General features: G+C 37.4%; 1 protein-coding gene across 1 annotated transcript; it reads right to left on the reverse strand.

Annotated features, from left to right (window-relative positions):
* Window positions 1-11,124: 11,124 nt before the first annotated feature.
* SOSTDC1 (sclerostin domain containing 1) lies at window positions 11,125-15,157 on the reverse strand. The gene is made up of 2 exons (XM_033065515.2): window positions 14,689-15,157; window positions 11,125-12,459 (listed from the first exon to the last, which is right to left on the reverse strand). Exons 1-2 carry the CDS (start codon window positions 14,891-14,893, stop codon window positions 12,044-12,046), a joined length of 621 nt encoding a protein of 206 aa, XP_032921406.1. The 5' UTR covers window positions 14,894-15,157; the 3' UTR covers window positions 11,125-12,043.
* Window positions 15,158-17,874: the final 2,717 nt, after the last annotated feature.

Raw genomic sequence — 17,874 nt, forward strand, 5'->3', positions numbered from 1 at the left:
AATCCATTGGCTCAGCAACTATATTAAACTGTTTATGTTCTTTTTTAGCAGGTCTTTCTAATTCCTGATTGATGACATATATATTTGTCTGTTGTCTCTTTTTGGGACTTCCAAGTTTGTACAGTGAGTCAGCATAATTTCATTATTATTATTAGATACCGAAAATTAGTTTTTCTTCTTAAGCTAGGCACCTCCAGTATCCACAATCATCTTGGATTCTGATTTTTTTCTTGCAGCAGTTCTATGCAAATGCATTCATGTCAGCTTATTCTGCAGCATTCCTATTTTTTTTGGTTTTTTGAGTGTTTCATATTCTGAATTCCTGTCCAGGTCTTCATGCATTCATTCATAAAAACCACAACTCTTGTTTGCATTACTATAAGGAACAAAATAAGTTCTTTTTAGTTCCATGGTTTCTCACATTGTACATGAGTTCTGAAGAGTAGGTAAATAAGACATTCCCAAACCAAAACAGCCTTCAGATTTTCCCCGTCCTTCTTGACATTGTGGTCTTTACATGTCTTCACCTACAGCTACAATCTGTTGTGCCCATTACCTTCTTTCTTGTCCAGCCAGTGTTTCCCCACTTCATTTAATTAATTAACTTATTCTATGAGGGAACATGTCCATTTTCCTTACTGTGCTAGGGATATTACACTTGACCAATCCAGAATAAATTATATTTGATGGATGGACTTTGGTAGGTACGGACAGTGTCATCAAATCTGTAATAATAAGTGAGATCTTACAATCCAGACAAAATAGCACATGCTTTCCACAGTCCCTTTGAAGTCATAAGATTCTTGTCTTGTGTTGATAACACCGGGTAATTTTTCTGGAAGCCCATCAGATTCTTGGGCTCTTGGTTATACTGAGCTTGTTACTGCTATTTCCCCTTTTTTTCTTCTGTTTTCTTAGAAAATTATATGGAATGAAGAGCATATTTAACATTCTTAACTAATTATATTATGTTTTACCATGAGTTAAGAAAACTGGGATTTAGGGGTTTGCATTTTTTTAATATTCATTTGTTAGTACCATGCAGTGAAGCGCTTTGTAATGTAGAGACACTTTGTGAATGCGTAATTTATCTTCAGTTCCATTCCATTATACATTTTTTATTGAATCTATCTAGTATTTTAGTTGCTGTGCATATATATACGCATACTCATATATCTAAATATTAGAAGTGGGTAAAATGTAAATTCACACATATTGGAAGAACAATTCTGCACAATTTTTGTCTGGATAAAAAGGAACAGAGGCAGCATTTACCTCAAAGCAAATAAAGAGCAGGCTAACCTATCATTTCTGTGCAGGGGTGTAACATCTGAAACCACAGTTGTAATTTGCAATTATGCAGTAAATATGCCAATCATATGTTTGAAAAGAAAAGTGGGGTTTTTCTTTTCTTTTTTTTTTATTGAAGAAAGAAAATATGTACAAATTGGAATAGAATTTTGAGTGAAATTCACCTGACAATTTGACTGCTGGGAGGAAAAGTCTTCTGTTTCTATGGCTGAAATTCATAATAGGGTTTTTAGAGAACATTAAGTTATGGGAGTAGTAGATATCATTCTGAAAGGTTTTTGTGGAAAAATTAGTGAAAAAATAACATTTCTTAATTTAAAATGGCAGTTGAGTCTTCTGTAGATGTGGTTTAGCTGAGAAAGAGTTGTTTTTTTGTTTTTTTTCAAAACTCTTGAAGCATTTTATTTTTAATGCAGGCAAAATAAGATGAATTTCCCTTTTCCTGACAAGCATCAACATTCACTATTGCGTGTTTTAAAGGGAAATGCATGCAATCGAGGAATATTTTGCAAGTTAAAGTAAATTATGAAAGAAAAATTACAAAAACCCCACAACATACTGTATAGGTGCTAGATCTCTAAAAGGCAACAAAAAGATAAAAAATATTACAAATCTGAAGGGCCCTTCCTGAAACTAGCTTGGGATCTGTAGCATTTTGAGCAGTTGTGCAGGCTTTTAACCAGAACCTCGTGTTTGCAGGATTGTATTTCACTAACTTTACCCAGATACATAAATTATTACTTCAGTGGTGGCGAGCCGTAAAATGAGCATCCCGAGCTGTAAGGAAGGAAGTGGATTGCCAGCTCTCTTTATACAGTTTTTGTGTTCAAGTAGGATAGCAGTCTTGACTCTCCTGAAGTCACCAGTAACTGTCTCAAATCATAGAAGTCAGTGTTTGCAGAAATAGACATAGGATCCTTGGTTATCTAAAGAGATTAAGAAGTCCCCCAAAGGATAGAATTTCAGGTTTTATCTTGCATGTCTGTTGTTATTAGTAGCACAAGATCTCAAAGTCTTAAGCTTCATGGAAAGAATGCTTTTTTTTCAGATATTTTATTTCGGTTCTGATTGATCACTAGAAAAAATAATTGTGTGCCAATTTTATTTTATACTCTTCACAATTTTCTACCTGTTGCCTGAGTCTGAGGGCTGACAAGCCCTCCACATGGTCCTTTCAGACTGACTTACATCTTCACTATTTCAACCTTTGTTGCACAGAAGCTGCCTTGAAGTATTTGCTCTGTGGTGGCAGTGGTTTCCAAGTCAATATAGTGTCATAGGGAACATAGAGCTTGAGGCAGTATAATAGATGAGGCAATGTTGAAAAGGGCAAAAATATTTTCTCTCCAAAGCATATTTAGCACCTTCAGGGAAATCTTATCTTATTTCACATTAGCATATATTTATATTTGTATCTTTAAAAATCTGACTGCAAAGGGTTATTTCTTGGTCTGAGATTCTTTGATGAAAGATGCTATAGATGAGTGGAATATTTAGATAAAGTGTTATGCTATTGATTTGTTCCTATTGGTATGTGGAGCTGAGATCAAAACAGCGTGTACAGCAAGGGAGTTACACACATGCATAACTTAAATTATGTGAATGTTGACTATCAAATATCAAAGACTGCTTACATGCCTTATATACAGTGTGCATAGAGCCACCTATAGATCAGGTCCCTAAGGGGAATTCTAAGTGCTATTTCCTTCATTGGCAATTCTGTAAAATATATTTTTTTTTTAATAGTTGAAGTTAAATAGAGACTATTAATGCTAGAAATGGAAAGGAAATGTGGTCTTTGAATAGAGGAGTGTTTTCATGTTTGCATGTCATTGTAGGTATGTTAAAAAACATACATTGCATTTCACCTGTTGTATCCTGTGTGCTTTACATGTGCAAACCCCTTTGACATTGTTTTACATTGTTTTGGTAGCTAAATTTCTTCTATGAATATTTGATACATAGAGGAAGCACCTCGCTTGTGTGCTTTGTAAGTGCTAAGAAAAAATTGACAAACATTGATTTTGATGTTTGGCACACATTTTAAAGCTTCACCCTAAAATGTTATATTTCCCCTGAAGTGTTTATCCATTCTCTACCTGATAAAACTCTAGGCCTCTGGGATATGGAAAGTTATTTCAGGAGCTAATTAGTATTTTGTGTACACAAAGTAAAGGAATTTCAAGATAAGAGAATTGCCCTATAGTAATCCAGTAACTCATGAGAGTGAAATTCCCTGACTGCAGGAGAATTTGTGAAACTCAGAAACGTTAAAGACTTGAAAAAAGACTTCCACTGTTTTGGGGAGTGCTTTAACAAGTAGGTGATGAGATGGAGACCTCACACTTTTTCATTAGAAATGGTTGACTAGTCTTAGACTCTGGAACTTGGATTTAGACTAGTCTTGGCTCTGGAAGGGTCTTTGTAGATTCTAGGTGTGTTGATCAGATGTTCAGTAATGCCAGGTTAGGCCTATCTGCTCATCTTTAACATCACCATGGATTGTGTTGTGTATAGGAACTTTGGTTTAGGGTCTTTGACTGTCAGGGTGCGCTGGACAGTAACACTAACGAAGACATGCGAGTTTAGGGATGGAAATCTCTATGGCTGTTTTCCACTGTCACTGTGACATAAGAGCTGGCACTAGCCATTAGGATAGTGCCCTATCATGTCACTATAAAGAAAAATGTTTGATTTTGACAGATATCCTGTCAGGAATGAAGAAACATATCTCTGAGGAAAGACTGGTAGTTTCCTTTTCCCAAGAGATAGTCTATGAACTGGTTAAGTAAGTGGTGTTGAGCCACAGATGTAAAGATGCCAGTGATACAGAATTATGTAATGAAACTTTAGAAAATATATAAGAGTTGAAGTTAGATTTGGAATAAAGTTGCGATTTTCATGGCTCTGAATCTTTAATTTGTGTGTGTGTGTATATTATCAAGCTGTGTTTATTCTTTACTGTCTTCTGTGTTATTTCCATAGAATGTTTGTGTGAAAATATGAAACAATTTACCAAACATCGAATGTTGGAGACAATCAAATAATACCAATGCAAATGTGAAGATTTGGTATGTATAGGTGTAAAAGTTTAACTATTTATTGCTGCACTGAAAGCATTGCTTCTGCATCTCTTGTCATGTTAATAATGGTCCTTACTTTAAGAGTACCAGGAATGTTATTCATTGGCCCTATGTCGAAGGAACATAGATGAAGTCAGTTTGCCAGAGTTCATATGGGAGGGATTCCATCCATGTCAGTTTTTTACTCAGTAAGTTAAGACTAGTCCTAACTATTCCATCAGGGACTGAAGTTGCAGCATGCAAGACAAGGTAGTATCCAACACAAAAACTGGACCTAGTCTTCATTGCATATTTATATGGTATACATTAGACAAAACAATTATGTGGAAATAGTTCTTTTTCTCCTCTTCTTTTGATTTTTTAGTGTTACCTTCTAACCCTTTTGGTTGTTGGTAAAATACAGTCTGCCTTGTGGTAAGGTTTGTGAATCTTTCCTCTTTTTCCAAACAGTTACTTTATAGTGAACAAAACAAGCAGGATGGTGGTCCCTGAAAACAGTAGTCTTGTCCTAGTCCTCTGCCTCATCCTTTGCTGACTTGTGCAGTTCTAGCATGAAAATGTCGGATTGGAAAGGGTCAATCCTTTGATCCTGTTCAATTTTTAGAAAGATCAAGGTTACAGATTTTTCCCAACTGCAGCAATGTGGCTGCCTCAGTTATACAGAGACTCAAGCTTTTTTAACATACACTGCTGAGAAACCATCAAAAGTTAACCATTTTCCAAATTACTAATCTAGCTGGATGTGAAGCAACTACTTGATGAAAAATGCCCTGTAACGTGCTACTGTTTTTCTGAGTAATTCATTCCAATTCATTTTACTTTAAAAATTCTTCCTGGAGCTTGCCTGTGCCAATACTATTGTGTTTTTTTCATGTGTTGTTTTCTTCAGTACTGAATGCTTCAGAAAATGAATTAAGTAGTGCATCCTTCTGTGTGCTGTATGTGTGTGTGTGTGTGTGTGTGGTGTGTATATGGAAAAGAATTGTGGGACAGGTAATGTAAATACTGGAAAGAAATGAGCCTGGTCATTGAAATACCATGGGAAAGAGGATTTGATTTTGCTAGAGCCAGAAGTTTCAAAGGGAGGGGCAGAAATAAACAAGGCAAGGGACTGCAGTATTTGAATGGATAAGGAGTACCACAAAATACCATGTTCTTAAGATTCACACAGTAGCTTGAATGGTCTATCTAATGCAGGCTTTTATGGAAGACATATTCCAAAAAGTATTAAATTAATCAAATGAAAATGGAAATCCTTAATATTTACTTTATTCTTGGTAAAAGATGTTGCAAACATTTTCTTCTTGGAGAGATGTCAAGATTCATAACTGATTACAAAAGATCAAAGGAAAATGTGTGTACAGTAATTGCATAACACCTAGAAGAGGCTTTATGTATAACTCACTAGTGTATTCTTGATGGTCTTGTTCACAAAAAGAGATTACTGTAGATTTATACATGTATATGATATTTGATATATTTTATGTAGGTGGTAAGCAAGATTTTGAGCCAAATTCATCAACAAGAAAGTCCAGGTGTGTGGCAGACAGACAGCTTTCTAAGAAACCTCTACTTGAATCTTGTCATCTTAGGCAGTATTCATTCTCCCCAGAAATAGGAGGCTGTGGTCACCCTCCAGAAGATATGAACAGTGCAGCGGAATGTGCATTTCTGTGAAGATGGCAGATGCTAAAGTCTCCCTGACTTCTCTGGTTCAGTGTGGAATGGTACAGACACACTGTACTGTGCATTCTTCCCTTTGCATGGGAAGTTAAGGCACAGAGACAGTCAGAAATGGTTTTCTACCCCGTGACATCCCAGTCTGCTACATCCCAGGGGTAGCAATGTTCATTGGCTATTGGGCTTGGCAATCTGCAGATGGAGCAAGTCTTTTGAAGTCCCATGAAAAGTTGTGAAGATCAGAAGAAAATGAAGAACACACACCACATGTTGTCTTCCACATGCCATTTTGTTCCCTTATTTTGATCCATTTTCTCTTCTTTCTCCTCTTCTAGACTTACCCAGGTTCAGGCATTTCAATATCTGAAAACAAAAGATGCAATGCCATGATGCAACGAGTTCCCAGGTTCTATAAGCTGTTCTGGCTACTTCCTAAAAATTACAATAAAGATGCACAAAAGCCAAAGTTTCAGCAGACTTTTTCAATAAAGAAAAAGGAAAAAAAAAAAAAAAAAACCACCAAAAGCAAGTGTTCCTTGCTAATACCAAAATTTTTGCAGCTTTACGTTTTGGAAACACCCAGACGTCTGTTCTCCATCCCAACTTAATGACCATAGAGAATCTAAAAAGGCTTTCTCCAACCCATCCCAAAGTAAATGAATAAATAAATAAGAAAATAAATAAAATAATAATCTAACTAGCAACAGATGTTTAAACTTGCTTCAGCTGCAATTAAACAAAGTCTTTGTGCTGCAGAGTGTTTTAAAGCTTTGCATAGTTACTCCATTTCTCAGTGGCTGTTCTTGTGGTAGGGCTAGGCAAGTACTTTTCTCCTTAGGCCGTCTCTCTCCACTCTCCACTGTTTTATATAAAAGAACTTTAATGACTGTGCCTGGATAGCTCTTCTTTAGCCAGCTAAACATCAGACTTCACAAAATGGTTTATGCTTTTACTAAATTGCTTTACAGCTTCTTCACTAAGTCACTTCTCACTGGGGCTAAAAAAACAAACCAAATGTGGAACTCCTAAGCCAAGCCAGAGCATTGCTTTTCTTCTCAGTAGTCAAAATTTTAAAATAATGCATCCAGACATTCTAAAAGGAGATTTTTAATATTTATTTATCAAAAAGCAAGTGTGCTGTGGTAATATAGTTCAGAACAGCTAAGGATTTAAACAATGAGACTATTATACACGGTTGTACAGCTACTAAAATAGAGCACGGGACAAGAAAGAGACAAAGTGTTCAAAACTTTTTTAGGTGATTTAATTTATTTTTTCTTAAACGGATGGTAGTAAAAATCACTTTTTGACAGGAGTTACCATTGCAGTTTAGTAGACACGAACTGTATTATCATTTCAGGGGATTTTCATTTTGGCCTCTTTTCTGATAACTGACTTATTTTATTTTATTTTATTTTACTTTGTTTTGTTTTGTTTTATTTTATTTTCCATCACATTCAAGTAGTATCATATTCCACAAACATCCCTATTAAAGAAATTATCTAGATTTTCTTTTCTCTTAAGACATCCTCTGTTTTTATTTGTGGTTGTAAAGAAGCATTAAGAAGGCCTCAACTTCAGGTAATGTAACATTACCTCTTTCACTATCATGTCCAATCAAAGGGAGGTAAGAAAATGCAAACTCCCAAAATGGAGTCACAGTCCAGTCTTTCTAAAGATTTCTTTCAGCATTTAGTAGAGACTACTTATTTTTGTGGTATGTTGTTCAATAAGCATTAATTAAAAATTAAGAGTATTTTCTTGTCATGGAAGTACTGAGTGAGGTAGATGTTTGATTATTAACTCAGTTGTAGGCAATATCTTTTGTAAATCACACTTTTCTAGTGTGTCAGTCCACATAACTCATAGAAGGAGTGAGCTGAAGGGCTGGATGTCTTTCAGAAAGATGCATGGGCAGGCTTTTCGTTGTGGGGGCGACGTTCAGGCAAAATTAGCAAATCCAGTGACAGAATGTCTGCTTAGCTCATAAATCTCTAGAGAATTTTCAGGCTTTGCCTGGAGTGATGTTTATTTGTATGTCAATGAACTTAAAATCAAAGCCCCTTGCCTGGCCTCCGGGAAAGGAAATGCATCATGAGAATAGGATACCTTCCAACTCTAAGGATTCCTTATAATTTTCAACTGAACACCTCCAGGTTAATACTGTAGCAACAAGACTCTCACAGTGGAATGTATTGAACAGTCCTTTCTTGATTAATGTTGTACTTCTTCAGGAAGGATATAAAGGTCAAGGTTAGAAGGACTAAAGTGATTTACTAGCAGAAATCTGTTAGGTATTTTGAAGGGTGTTATTCAAATGTCTGCTTTATTTCCAAACAAATGACTGAGCTTGGATTGGGTGGTTTTGATTCCAAGGCTGCTGGAAAGGCAAGAGCAGCAGATTTGTTACTATTATTAAATAACTGAATAAATAAACTTCTCAAGGGCCTTTCTAGTCTAGATTACCAATGTCAGGCTCTTATGACTTCCACAGTTGATAAATGTCTTAATGACATACTATCTACCACTGCCTCTAAGAAGTGTGCCTTTGAGTGTCTCCATGCTATCAAAACAATCAGCATCTGGCTAAGTTTGTTTCTAGTGATGGCTAAGAAAAATTGATTTCCACTCATTATAAAACAATTTACCCCTTAGCTGGGAGCAGATTTCATCAACTCAGAAGTAATGAAATAGTGATGGCAGATTAACAGATTATTTCTAATTTCTTCACTCTTAGTTTTCTCAAGAAACAAATATGAGAAATTATAAAATTATTAGGTTCTTTTTTAGATGTTTGAAATGCTTTTTAAGAAAGCATTTGGAATTCTGATCTACCTATATGATTGAACATCATTGAGAAAGTCAACTTCTATAAAATTTTAGTGTAATAAATCTAGACAATTAATAGTCTAATGTATGAAAAAAGTTATCTAGTCTGCCTCTACATTGTACTTTTTCAAAACATTTACACACTTGTATCTATTTGACTTAATACTTTAGGTCAAAATTTTAGCATGTTTGTCTTTCCTTTTTTACTTGGAAGCAAACTTGAGATGTATATATCTAAAATTATTTCAGTGAGTCTTTGAGAAACTTTGATCACTGACCTCCACAAGAGCAATGGCCCATTTCCTACCCACTTCAACTTCGCATGCTGGAGATTCTCCAGAAGAAACTAGTTAAATGTACTTGTAATGCTGTTTGTCTGGATCCTTGGATAGACCCCTGTGAGTTTACATGTAACAGGATAAAACAGAAGGCAGATTGTATAGGCCACATTGAAGCATTCAGACCCACAAGTTCCATCACAGAATAACATTATTCCTTCAGAAAATTTCACATTAACATGTTTCTAGTGCTGCTTTCCTGCAGATCTCTCCCACAAAATGTCAGTCATGGCCAAAGAAGAGACCTTAGCTAACTCAGGTGGCCCATCACAGTTAAATTGCTGCCAATCGCCACAGCTCCTGCTGGCTTCCCTCATATTCCCTTAAATAGAACTTATCTTAGAAATGGGCCCCATGGTCTTTCTATAGCATGTCCAGCAAAATTTCACAAAGTCATTTTAGCAGAAGTGTGTCAGATTATTTCCGCTTGGATGGTTCTGCATAGAAAGACAATCTAGAATTCTTACTCCAATTTCTGATATTAAACATGTATTTTCTTCCTACAGTCCAACTTCACTGACTGAAGAAGAGTTATGAGCAGTTTTTTCACCCTTCTTATTTCTGGAAGTTAACCACAGAACAGGTAGAGCAACTTTACTGATTTTTAGTGATTATTGTCATTGAAATTGGTTGCATTTTGGTCCATTATCTCAATATTTTGTGTTTTATTATCTTCAATAAGTAGCTGGATAGCAATTTAAAATAGATAGATGTTTGACATTTGGGAAAAAATTTTCTGTCATGAAATGATTGAACGAGACTATAATGTCTGTTAAAAAAAAACCCTCTAATTCTGCTGAACTGATATGCCTAGCAGCAATGTCATTTCAGTTCTCTCTCTGCTAACTTCTTTATTCATCATCTCTCCTTTTATGCTTAAAAGAAGCACCTTTAAGATCAGAGAATTTACGTATAAATGGTCTCTGGTCTCACCATTTTGCTATTTTCACAATCACAAAACTGAATTTGGAAAAACTAGTTCATTAATGCAATGGGGCTTTTTAACTTTACTACCACGTGGATCACTTAAAATTTAATTTTAAAGTGTTCCTCTCTTTTACATATGGCAAATTTTAAAGTGACTTCTTGAAAGTAGCTTTGAGGGAAAATCATTACATTTTGTCGATAAAAATTAGGATTCAGTAAGTCAAGTCAGGCAGCAGCAGTGATTTTCAAACAGTTCCATATTAATGACAAGATCTCTGCCAAGAACTTAACGATGAATCTTTTGGAATTAAAATGCAAAATAGGATGAGATAAAAAGAAGGTCAAAGAGAACTTGGGTGAGACCTTATCAGGCAAGATTTTTCATTACTCTCCTCTAGTGTAATTTTTACTTTGGGTGCAAATGGATTGTAAAAGTTAATGATTTAAGAAGAGCAGAATCCCATGATGAAATCTTGCCCATAGTGTTTAAATACAGCTTGAAAGATTAAGGACAGATGATTCATGCACTATGTGTTGAAAAGTAGATTAATTATTAATTTTCTGATACATTCAAGAAGAATTTGTGAATAAATGTGCAGGACTCTATTGGTTCTATAGAAAAAGTGAAACCATATGTAATTTATACCACTATTCTGACTTGATCATTACTAATTTAAAAAAAAATGGCGGTGTCTCACTAACTTGTAAAATTTCTCAAATATACACGTCTTCTGAAACGTAGAGCTTGAGAACTGGTAAATAAGAACCTGACTTGGACCATTAATAAGCACCATTTGTTAAACGGTCATATAAGATCTTTACAGTGAGAAAGATTGTTTTAATGTTAAATTTCATAGATGGACTCTTTTAAACCAAATAATGTTCTCCCTTTTTATAAGTGTAAGTGTTGTCACTGTTAAAATGTGTGCATTTTCATACAGAGAGCCAGACAATACAGTTTTTTAGCAGTGTTTATTTTTGTAAAAAAAAAAGAGACCAATGAATTTGAAAGGAAGTCATATCTGTCTTTTGATTGCACACTTTTTAAACAAAAATAATACAGGATGAAGAATGAAAAATACAGTTTTTATGTTGCTGTGTCAAAATAACATCTAAATCTATGAATGTTCAAAATTAAAATATATATATACCTAGATGCTAAAATATCTATTTTACATTATCTACAAAATGTATGTTCTAATCCAGCCCCAAATCATAGGAAAATACTTTGATACATATGAAAAGCTATAAACATAAGGAAATTTTGAAGGGAAATAACACACATAAAAGCTCATTAAATAATTACAACAACAAATAAATAGTTTGTTCAGCTTTACTTTTTGATTGCTGCCATGCATATTTTAATTTTTGGTATATTGAGATAAGAGAAAGGTGAGCATGCAAAGCACTTTTTTTTTTAGAATTAATTAATCTGAAAGCAGATACAATGTGTTGTACTTTAAGCTGTTGTCAGAAGATCATAAAACATGATATAAAAGGCAATAGATGTGATAACTGTTCTCAGGAAAACAAACAACAAAGCATCATTTTATAAAATTGACTTCAGTGAATACTCTTGGCAAATTTTCTTTGCTTTCATGGCTAGAGAAATCGTAAAAGTTTTTATAAACTTTCTGGTTTTGGAAGGCTTGTATTATTCCCGATCTTGAGTGTTTGGAAAAATCACCCAAAAGGTCCATATGCTGAGAATGCCCCTTTTGATTTTGGTCAAAGCAATAAGGATGTAGTGTCAACTGAGAACACAGCAATGGCAGACTTGTCTTTAAGCAGTCAAAATGGTAAAGCAAATGGTTACAGGTAAGTTCAATTTTGGCACAAGGAGAGGGAGATGAGAGAGCAGAGAATGTTTGACTTCTAACTTGTACTATGCTTGCTGGATTTACTGGCTCTTTTCCTTTCTTTGTGATGCTGGATGGGTTTTGCCTGAGAGGTTCCCTCAAAGTTGTGGCTGGACTCATTGTGCTGCCTGGTGTATCGCTTGCACTTGCAGGCCGTGACCACAGTTATTTTGTAGGTTCTTATACTTCCATCCTGGCACTGAAGCTGGATCCTCTGAGTGCGAGTTTTATCATTGACACATCTCCACTCCTGCGAGCTCCGCCTGCTCCAGTACTTGGTTCCGTAACCTCCTCCAATCCAGTTGGGGAGCAGTGGCAAAGGGAGGCATTCACCAGCACACACCAGTTCCTTCAGGGGATTTATGCTGGTGCACTGACCATCTGAGATGTACTTGGTGGATCTCAGTTCTCGACAGCCAACTTGAACGCGATCTGCAGAGTGCACAGAACAAGAAACACTGAGATTCAGAATGGAACTACTTCCTTAACTAGTCATTTTCACATTAACCAGGTATGTTTGGCAGAAGTTAAATTAGGCTGTAATCTTTACAGGACATCTCTTTACTCTTGTGTCCCCCAACACAAGGGCCTCAGGTGCTGATGGTATCTCTGGATAATACCACAGCATAAAGAAATCCTAATGACATGCACTTCAGTAGTTGTGGTAGAAGAGGCAATTTTATTCTCTATACTTCTTCTCAGGGACATACCTTTTAGAAGAGAAAAAGTACCCCAAGGGAAGAAATGTTTCCTGCTTGTTCACAGTCTAGGGAATCTGCTCTGTGATATTTACAACAATTATGTTGGATCATTAGCAAGGGGGAAAACACTGCTTTGGAAACAGCTGAAATGCTTTTAAATGAATTTCAAATAGTGTGTTTCTTCTCATTCCATGAGTGGACTGAACTCTGCCATGAACTCTGCGGCTCAGAGCAGACACTGCAAGAGTGGTAACAGCTGAAGTTGCCACAGAATAGGGTTCTGCCTGTGAAGTTTGAATGATTAGCAGTAAAATTTCAGAGAGGGGCCCTTTCACCCTCAAGAGAGGTAACTCTTTGTTACCTCTTTGTAACTGTAGTAGTCTGTATATTATATGTAACATAGAGGATCCTGCAAATTCTCTCAGGCAGCTGACAGAGTCAACATGCAGAGCTTCTCACACAGGCATGTTTGTACCCGTCTCTATGTGCGGCTCTGCACCCTGCAATAAACACAACTGTTTATTTCAGTAATTACACTTTGAAATAAACGCCCACAGTGTGCTTAATTTTAATAAGCAATCTTTACCGGCTCTACTCTCCCTCTTTCCGAAGGACAATTACAGCACAGATTCTACACACAATGCAATTAACAAACGCTTTTAAAATAGAAGTAATTACTAGAAACATTTTAGAGTGAATCATAAAAGGCTTTGAAGGTACATCTACATATCACAGCTACAGGCTGCTTCTGTTTCTACTTGGATTTTTGGAAGCAAGTTCTGAACAGAGGCAACGTGTTAAGATTGTTTCCCCCTGTCCTCTGTGTCTCAGTGGGCAAGCAGAGGGGACTGTAAATCTGCAGGCTCATCCCAGGGAATATTGACAGGGCTGCTCCACTGCCTGCTTTGCAGAAAAGATTCTAGTTTGCCTTCCTGCAGCTGCACTCAGGAATGTACCTGGAAGCATCTGGTCACAGATCTGAGTTTGTCTTTCCTTCTGTTTTTCTGTCTTCCCCAGCTCAGCTTTTCACCAGTGACAGCTCAGTGACAATGAATACCTACTGAGCTGTTCCAGTAATCTCATAATGATGAGATGTTTCCTGTGCATTTAAACCCTTAGCACTCATAAAAGCTGACACACCTGGCTTAGCTGAAAGGTATCGGTGTCACTTGTTGCCTTCACTTTCCAGGGATGACTCTATTTTTATCAAGTTGCTGTGGGTGGGTTGGTGTGTGTGAATGTTTCTCTCTTTGGATTTTTTTCATTTTAAGGAGATATGCAGGGGAGGAAACAGATAAAGTCAGCAGGTTTCCAGATCCTCACATATCTGACATATATACATGAAACTCAGAAGGAAAAGACTGGATATAAAAAAGGCAAGTTAGAGCAGAGATCCTAGGTAAATTGCGAGATGATTTGTTTACTTTTGCTGGAGGTGTTAAGCGGGCAAGTGCTACAGCAGGAAATAAAACTAAACAGCAGGAACAAAAAATCAGAGTTTTTTATTGCACTTGAAAAGTAGCCCAGACACCTCCCCTGCCCGCAGTGGGAGCTGAGTCAAAAAAGCGAGCGCTCTGGAAATGCCTCTCTCTCCTTTTTCTTTATCTCGCTTCCCTGCCGGGTATATACCATAGAATCCGGCATTCCTGGATGAGCCTCCCTCAGGAAGTAACCTGCCCGAGAGAGCCGGTCCTACAGGACTTCCCAGCACGGGGGTGGGAGAGCGGCTGGCTCGGGGGCCGCCCGGCGAGGTAGATCCCGGCCCTGAACCAGCAGCATTTCCCCGTGGCCCGGCTTCCCGCAGGCGCCGGTTCCCCGGAGCGCCGCGCTCGGGCGGGGGTCCGGGGCGCTGCCGCGGGATGCGCGGCTCCGGCCGGGGCTCCGCTCCCGCTCCCGGGGCCGGGCCAGGCGGGGCTGCCGCCCACGGCTGCGGTGTGAGTGCCGCCGGTGGGATACTCACTGTTACGGTCGGATCCAGTGCTGGTGTAGTGCCTGCCTCCGTTCCTAGCTTGATTCAACGTGCTGTTGCTGCCTGGGCTCGCCGCAGCGGGTTTAACAACGTGGGAATAAAGTATCTCTGTGGCATCGTTCTTGAAAGCCAAGTAGCTTCTCGTGAAGATGCAAGCCAGGAGAAAGCCATAGAAGTGAATGGCAGGGAGAAGCATGGCTGGTTCAGTCTGTCTGACAAAGCTGGATGAAATATTTTCCTTCTGCTTCTTCTGTGTAACTGGAATTGCTGTTGAAGGCTTCCTTTATATATTCAGAGAGGTTTGGCATTCATTCAGGTGTAAAGTTGTGGATAGCTTCAGAATGAAAACCCACAAAAGGGGTGGGGTCCCTACATGAGCTGCGAAGACCTTTCACCAATAGGAGAGAAGACTGCAGTAAAGGAGGAGTTATATGCACTAATTGCAGGATTCCTATTTGGGGCTTTTGAGGGTATCAGAAAACTCTGAGGAACCAGCACACAGCAGCATTCATGCTGAGACCTAGAGACTGCGGGCTCTGCCCTGCCATTCCCTATGGTCCTGCATGCCTGGCACTTCTGTGTGATGTGACTAACACAGTGTCAGAGTGAGCCCCTCCTGCCCAATTTATTCAAAGTTATGTACTCTCTTCTCAAACTGAGATGAGCTCCATAAGGATGCAAAATGTATAGAATTTACAGAAGACTGCAAGTTACACAAGTACTGTCTGCAATATACCAAAATTATTTTTAAAAAATATTGTGAATAATTTAAAGCTGCCTCTAGATGCTTTAAATTATGCAGCTTTGATCAACAGGGAGTACTGCAAGGGAAATTATTTGGTTTAGGGGAATGTTCTCTCCCTGGTGTGCAGAGTTATAAGTACGTATTTCTGTATCACCACACATAAAAAGTATCTCCTCTAGGCTCCTTAGTACAAACGTATCCATATTCATAGCCTCTCACCATGCTCATTCACCAAACTAGTCTTTTTTGGTTTTGTACTATGCCTAGAGCATCCTTATATTTTAATGTATTAGTTCATGTGATAAAGGAGACAAAAAGAAAACATGCAAATCTTTTTTCAAAATTTTGGAAGAATAATCCTTACTTTGGCATACTTTTTTATTGTCTCATGCATGTACTTGATTTTATATAAAATTACATGGCCCAGATGCAAACCAGTGTAAACTGAGATGTTGCTAGTAGGCCAATGTTTGCCCGCATTATGGTGAATGCTCTATAAATTTTCAAAATAAATAAAACAATGGTGATCAACACTGAAAACTCTAGTGTTCTAACTAGAAAGGAAGCCTTTTTCTTGGGAAAAAGAACAGCCTTGCAGAAGGCCATATTATGTAAAGGTTAGACTGTAATCTCACTTGCACTCTCTGTTACTGAATTGATATCTAAAGTCACACGGGATTTTATTGCTGTAATAAAATCCTAAGTGGAGCACAGGTTAGTTACATCTACTGCCAGGATCAAAATCTGTCATTCAGAGAAGACAACTTTGTTTCACCCAAGTTACAAGTAGACATTTGTCTCTATCACCAAGGCTTTCCTCTTGCATCACTAAGAAAGTTATCCTGGATTTCAGTAGGAGTAAGGACACATCCACAGTGAGTGCCAAACTGATAGCTTTTGCTTAAAGGACACAGGAAAAACGGGAGTGTTGCAAGGTGAAGTGAGTTTTACTGGCAGAGCTGTGTGTGGGGAAGTTGAGTTGATTGCCTGCATCTATTATGACTAGCCCAACCCAGTTCTGGAATAACAAGAATGTTGCAAGGCAGAGTGAGATCTTTCGGCAGGGTAATGTATGGAGGAGTGGGATCACTGCTAACCCCTTACAAACCTCCAAATTCCACTCTCATGGAGAATCTCATCTAACCCCAAATGCAAAAATGTGCATTTTACCTTCCCTTAAAAAAACAAGTTTTCTTAAGTAAATAATTTTAAAAATTTGAAAAATAATAATAACTAAAAAAACATATGTACATTACAGATCATTAATATTTGAGCTTTTTTTTTTCAACAGTAATGAACCTTGTTGATGTTCAAGCCCTACTTCATTTTTTTTTTCATATTCACAGATCATACAGATCTTTAAACCTGTCACCTTCCCTGGAGGATAGTTTCTGTGCTGAACTGAACCACCGTAATTAAAAGCATGGAACCAATTTTCCAGTTATCCCCAGTATCTGTGTGTAGCAGTCAGGGGACCTCTTCCTAGTAGAGAGATTTTCCCACACTAGACAAGTCTTAAGAAAGTCAGAGATTTCCTTGAGAGCTGTTTTCTTTGAAGTAAGGCATATAATCTTCTCACAGGGAAAATGAATGGGATTTTGGAGTTGTTATAGACCTGGGTCTTGCCCAGCTTGCTAGGCCTCAACCTTTTCAGCTTTCAATGAAAGCTAATGATCATCCTTTCAAATTTAGTCTAGATGAAAACATTAGGTTTGTCATGTACCTCTCTTGGTCTTGCCATTTAGAGAAGGAAGACCTCAAGAAAAGTCTCTTGTAAAGCAAAAGTTTGGATCTGAATTTGCCACAGGAAAGATAATACAGATTACCTCATTTTTCTGTGCACTAGACACAGAGTAGGCATTGCATTAATTTTATTTTTGTTTTCCACTTGTTAGAAATATTGTACAAAAATATTGTGATTTCAGTTTCTTGGTCAGTACTGTCAGCCTCCCTGCTTTGAAAGGTAAGCAGGCTTCTGAGGAATTTGTCAGTTAATTTGATTTATACTTTATCAAACCTCGCCGTTTTTCACTTTTTCGAAGTCTCCCTGAGAGAGATTAGAAGTTGCTTGAAGGAATTCTGATCAAATAAATTTGGTCATTCTTTCTCAGTGAACTTCAGAATCAAAAGGTGTTTCTTGTTGCTTAACTCAGAATGAGTTCCCAGACTTAAAATATATTTTACCATCATTAGTTAGATATTGTGATAAGTTCTCAAAGGTGAAGGCTCTGAGTTATCCTTGTAGCCTCCAAAAAAGACTTATCCAGTGTATAGTCGGTTCTCATTCTAGTCAGATTCGATGTCTTGTGTCGAACATTGCTCTGCTTAATCTGTAATATTGGCCATAAGGAATATATTACATGAGGTCTTTGAAGTCTGTACTGGCTTCCTTTTTGCCCCTGGGCATAAGTCAGGATGTTCTTATTGATCTA

The sequence above is a fragment of the Catharus ustulatus genome, chromosome 1 (genome assembly GCF_009819885.2).
Source record: "Catharus ustulatus isolate bCatUst1 chromosome 1, bCatUst1.pri.v2, whole genome shotgun sequence".
NCBI lineage: Eukaryota > Metazoa > Chordata > Aves > Passeriformes > Turdidae > Catharus > Catharus ustulatus.